Genomic DNA, 6,059 nt, shown 5'->3' on the forward strand with positions numbered 1-6,059 from the left:
TAGGGCTGCACGATTATGACAAAAATCATAATTGTTGATTATTCCCTTGAAATTGTAATTGCGATTATTTAATTTACATCGAATGATTTTTATACCATTGTTTGATGCAACTGCATAACGTATTTTTATATGAAAATAAACAAGCTGAAAACACTCTAACTGAAAAACTTTTAGTGTTTTTTCTATAGTATTAAGCCTCAAATGTCAAATATACATCTGATTGTTTTTTTCTTTAAATTATAAAAATGTAAAAATATGAATGGTATTATAATGTTATACTAAAACTAAAATTTAAATAATGGGAAAAACCCTTAAGATAACATGCAGAAAGAAAAAAAGCATCTTAAGCGTGCAGAATAACATAAGTGGACTTTGAACGATTACTTGCCGCTTTGAACGATTACGTTATTGTGGCATCCATAATTGTAATCGCGATTAGAAATTTGATTAATTGTGCAGCCCTACTAGGAAATAGATTTTTGAAATTATTATTCCTTGAGGTAGAAAGATAATTAAAATGAAATAATAATAATAATAATAATAATAATAATAATAATAATAATAAATAAAAAGCCACATAATTAAATAATTATGTTGAAAGGAATTTAACGCAGACTGCTACAGGGCTGCTGTTGGGGAACACAAGTAATTGCTCATTAAATAGTTGATGGCAGATGAGTGCAAGGTTTCTAAAATTAATAAGACTCTGGTATTCTGACACTACTCTGTTAGTCTAATCAGACTACACTGGTTGTGTTGAAGGAAGAAGGGCATATAAGAGGCACTTGTTTAGGAATCAGGTTGCAGTAGTCACACTGTACGATTGTGTTTTTTACGAAGAACATAACTAAACCACTCGGTGAATTGTACCATATATAGTAGGGCTGTACAACTGTAAAATAAATAACTAAATAACAATAATAATAATAATAATAATACGGGATGCGAGAACATTGTATTTGCAAGAACATAAAATTGTACCCATACAATAAGTATTTAATTATTTTCAAGTCAAACATGGAAGTTACTGCAAGTAATTTAGGCATTGCAACATTATCATAGTATTAAATAAATGCAGTTAATCAAAATTAATAATCATGATGACAATAGCTATGTTTCCATCCAGAGATTTGAATTAAACGTATGCGCAAAACTGGAATATTGCATAAAACATTTGCAAATAAAGCACCGTTTCCATCCAATGAGTCAAAGATAACAAAATTTTCACTTCCTGGTAAACTGGCACTAAATATCACTAAGAAAACTAGGAGAAGAATATAATAATTTTCATATTTCTTGCACCTCAGAGCGAGCAGACGAAACACAATAAATGCAGTCATTGCTTTCAGAGATGGATGCCAGCTGTTTGGGAATGCAGTCGTGTAAGACAATTATACAGAAATACTTTGACGACAGACTTCGCTCAGGCATTTCAGATCGACCATAACAACATATAGATGCTGTGAACGAGATTGGTCCGCTGCAAGTCAAATTATCCCGTCTCATAGCGCAACGTTATGACTTTTTTGATGTGCATGGAGGAATTTATTCTGTAAATGTGTTTCCATCATAGTTTATGCACATTTTTTCTTATCAGATAAAAAGTTTATCCTACTCAAATGTGCGCATATGTTTTTTATGCAAATTTTTAGAATTTCAGCGCATCTTGACGTTTTTTTTTTTTTTTATGCGATTTTCCAAAATGCGCATAAAAATAGGTGGATGGAAACATAGTTAATGTCAAAGGAAATAATTGACAATTATTATTTGCCATAATCATGCAGTACCATACTGCCATCCACTTTGAATATTACCACATAGTATAACAGCATGCTCATGTTACAACTAAACATCAACAAATTAATGGCATATCACGTACCACTCCAAAATTACCTGTTATTGAAGAATTCTGAGCAAATATTGCTCTGTCTCAGCTAAAACAGCCATTTTAAGCCAAAGAGTGTCTATGGCACTATTATTAATACTCAAGAATTCATTGCACTAACTGAGAGAGTTGCTACTGTAGCTAACTATTAAAGGGCTGAAACTATGCTAGAACTATGTGTTTTCCTATTGTTTATTAATTTAATCTTTACAATCCCTAAAGAACACTGTTCTATATACAGTTTTTGTGAGGAAACACCATGTCAATGTGTCATCCAATAGAAAACCACTATTTTACATCTGCGTGGCGCTGCTAAAATAGGAACATGTTTGTGATTGTGATTGTGATTGTGGAATAAAGACCAAAACTAAAAACTCACAGCAAAGTTCAGAGGTCATGGGATTCATGAAAAACAATCTCTCCATTTCTACTCTGTTATTCTAATTAGCCTTTAGCCATATTAAAAATAATTCACATTCATCATCATAATTAGAAATGGGTTGGAATCCAAGTCCAAAGAGGGTCAGTCTTCTCCTAATCAAACTCATTTGTGATGTTGGTCGGGGTGCAGCTGACATGGTGGTGGGTATTGAGGGACGTCATGGGTTAACAAGCGCACTGAGTGCAATAACAGTGGAGGGGTCAATCAATTACTGCACTGAATGGACGAGACAACAAGACACAACTCGTAGTAGAAGAGCTGAGAACAAAAAAGAACAAGCGAGATTTAATCTACGCTCGGTATTCCTATAACGCGACAAGCCAGCGGACACCTGACGTCTCTGAAGCCTGGAAGTGGGTCTGCTGCGAATCACACCAGTGAGATAAACTCCTCCGTCTACAATCTCTGCAAGCTTACCTGAGTCATCTACAGAGGACCTTCACAGCAAACACATACAAACACGCTCATACAAATAAAGCAGCTCACAGCGCAGGAAACGACAGAATGAGAAACGCTGCAGTGTTCAGGCAAGCCTGCTAGCCTTCAAAGATGAACAGCCCAATATATTTATAAGAATTCATAGTGCATCTTTGCGGTTGTTGATTTAATAATAGCTTGTTGGAGCAGCAGACGCTGGATTTCGCCAGAGAGAATTTGTATAAATCAATCTGTGGACTCGTGTTTAGCTTTTAACAAGCCATTCATCACATTTTACTGGAGGCAGGACAGGGGTATGACTGATTTGTTTACTAATCCATGGAATTTGCAGCATTAAAGACATCCTACTGGATTCTGGCAATTAATTATTTTCTGCCTGTGTGTTTAATTCAGCATTAATCTAGAAAATGTCATATTTTATAGGTATTAGTACATACTCACTCTGCAGAGACGTGTCTATAGCTGACTAAACAGAGAATCAGTGCCCAACTGTTTTCAAATAAAGATAATAACTACAGACCGACCCTAACTCCAACAGGAATGTGCAAGATTACATGTTTTTATAATTGACTTGTCGGTGGGTCATCTGAATGAATCAGCCTCAAACCTGTATGATTATACTGAATTAGCTTCGTGTTTCTTGCGGTGCGTTCACATGCGGCATGTTCTTGTGTTCATAAACTGCTTGATGGAGCGGAACAGAAAATGTTCTCAAGACGTAATTTTAAAAGATGAACTATTTGTTTATTTAACTGCTATCAAGCTGTGAGGCACTAAATGAATAAGTAAAAACAGCTAGTTATGTCCAGATGGTGTACATGTGCTCATAAATAAGGTAATTGACATATATGCAACAAATAAATTGGTTAAACATCATAATCTTTAACCTATTGACAGTACAAAGAAAATGCAGTACTATTTTGTTTCTTCTAATTCATTGCTAAAGCTTTTTACAGGTTAAGCAAACAAAGTAAAATAAAATATATCCACTAAACACTAATCTCGCCTCTATTACACTTTGGTGGGAAAAACAAAACATTTTTATGAACCACTTTACCATTTAAACTGACTAAAAAAGAAACACTGACTTATCAGGATCTTTTTTAAATATTGTTTTTGGCCTTGTTTTTTTGGCAATATCATAGTAATTACAACATGGTAATTACAGTACAAGCCAAAGACATCTCCCAATAGGCTGTTTTGTCAAATTTTGCTTATTTCTGCGAACACGCACACATACAGTGCATCAACAAACTGAGAGGGTGGTAAGTGTTCCACATAAATGAGTATTGATTAAACAGTACACTGAGATTTAGAGTGGAATGAGCAATATGAGCCATCTTCTCCAATTCTAGATAGGCACACATCAGGGACAGCTGCAGAGTTCAGCATGACTGCCAGTGTGACTACCATTATACAGTACTGCCAGCAAGAAACTCGTCATCTCTCCACTGAGACAGCTCATTGCAATATTGATAGCTGATGTCAACCATTGTATTTTTGAGCGTGCATGTTTGTGACTGCACATGCAATATGTACCACTGGAGTCTGAAATACAAGACATTTGTCTTCTAACTACTGTAGATTCCCTTTGGAGACAGAAATCTTTGGGGCCAGCTGTCAATGCTAACCAGTCAAACCTGGACCCCCCAAGTGACACGTATCTTTGCTCTGGTATCTTTGTGCCCGCCGGTGGATAGATACAGAAATACTGCTGATTCTGAATGCTGTCGTTTTTGCACTCTATTTTTCCATCTCGTTCTCTTTCTATGTTCTCATATCTGTGACACCTTTCTTTTAAAAAGGGGGTCTCAAGAGATTATTGCTGACAGCCTTTTCGGGCCACTCATCTCTAATGGAGTTCAACTTCATTTGCTTTAGGTATTTTTCTGTGTGAAAGATGCAGTGTTGACAGGCTGAAGAGAGGCCCTTGGTGCACTTCAACATTGTGCGCTAATCACACTTGAGTACTTGAGAGTTGTTCATTGAATAAATTCTTTAAATTAGATCGTGTGACATTAAAGTTAAACAACTTCTTAATGGATGTCTGTGGAGCTCTAAAGTGGAATGTTAGTTAAAACATTAAAGTTTAAGTCTCTGTTTCTGTCTCTTTTGTTTCAGGAGTGAATGCCATGTTTGCGCAGCAGCCTCAAGACTTGGTAGTTGTGGCTGGTCAGCCGGTCACGCTCCCCTGCTCCATCCCTGGTTACCATGGTGTTGTGCTCTGGATCAAAGATGGCCTCGCTTTGGGCGTTGGAAGAGAACTTATAGGTAACAATGTCATAAACAGTGAAAACATCACCAGTTTAGGTTTCGATTTTGATGCTGGTTTCCCAATGAAGCTTCCTAATATAGCAAATTAGCTCAAAAGGGAAATGTACAGTATATAAATAATTACAGTGAATTATGATTGATTACAATTATTTATATCAGCTGTCAGTAGTAACTGTAGCAGAATTAAATTGCCATCAACCAATCTGTTCGTCCAGCGAACATTCAGTGTAAGTTCATATCAACTCTAGGAAACGATATTTCACGCAGAAAATACTTTCATACAGTATTAATGCATTAGAGCATGTAGTACATTTACATTTACATTTAGTCATTTTGCAGACGCTTTTATCCAAAGCGACTTACAATTTGGGGATACATAAAGCGATTCTTCTTAAAGAGGCAGATACAAGAAGTGCTTGTAATACCAAGTTTCTAGACATTGTTCAAATAAGTACAAGCTAGAAAGAGAAGGAATAAATAAAGAGAGAGAATTTTTTTATTTTTTTTTATAATGATGATGATGATGAAGTCAAGTAGCTTCAAAAGAGATGAGTTTTCAGCTGTCGCTTGAAAATTGTCAGGGATTCAGCATTCCGGATGTAGTAAGGATCACAATCGTAAAGGGACATTCATTTGCAAGGCAGTACACCAAATGCAATACACCAAAATAAAGATCCTCTACTTTTAAACAAAACAATCTGTTTTATTCTAGCTTAAAGCATTATTGTTTTATCAACACTTGAATATAGGTAGGTTTCATAAAAATGTATAATTTTGAGCCAAAAGGTGAGAAAATCACATTTTTATCAAAAACTACATCTGGATAATATTCAGTATGATTATCAAAGCATAAATCCAGTAAATCGCTTCCATCAACACCTCCAAAGCTTGCACAGACATATACCACGTCCATCATTGTACTCCGTAACATTATGCCATTTTCATTTATATGCTGTCTATTGCTGATGATCGCATTATTTTTCATATGCATCTGTTTACATAAGAGATCGCTCGTTTCTC

General features: G+C 35.5%; 1 protein-coding gene across 8 annotated transcripts in view; it reads left to right on the forward strand.

Moving 5' to 3' along the window:
• Positions 1 to 6,059, forward strand: part of kirrel3b (kirre like nephrin family adhesion molecule 3b) — a 201,267-nt gene that overhangs the window by 122,223 nt on the left and 72,985 nt on the right. For all 8 annotated transcript variants that reach the window (XM_016491561.1, XM_016491562.1, XM_016491564.1 and 5 more), the window contains exon 2: positions 4,887 to 5,036. In XM_016491561.1, coding sequence (XP_016347047.1) covers positions 4,887 to 5,036 — 150 coding nt within the window. The remainder of the gene's footprint in view (positions 1 to 4,886; positions 5,037 to 6,059) is intronic.

The sequence above is a fragment of the Sinocyclocheilus anshuiensis genome, unplaced genomic scaffold (genome assembly GCF_001515605.1).
Source record: "Sinocyclocheilus anshuiensis isolate Anshui unplaced genomic scaffold, SAMN03320099.WGS_v1.1 scaffold1082, whole genome shotgun sequence".
In the NCBI taxonomy this organism is placed as follows: domain Eukaryota; kingdom Metazoa; phylum Chordata; class Actinopteri; order Cypriniformes; family Cyprinidae; genus Sinocyclocheilus; species Sinocyclocheilus anshuiensis.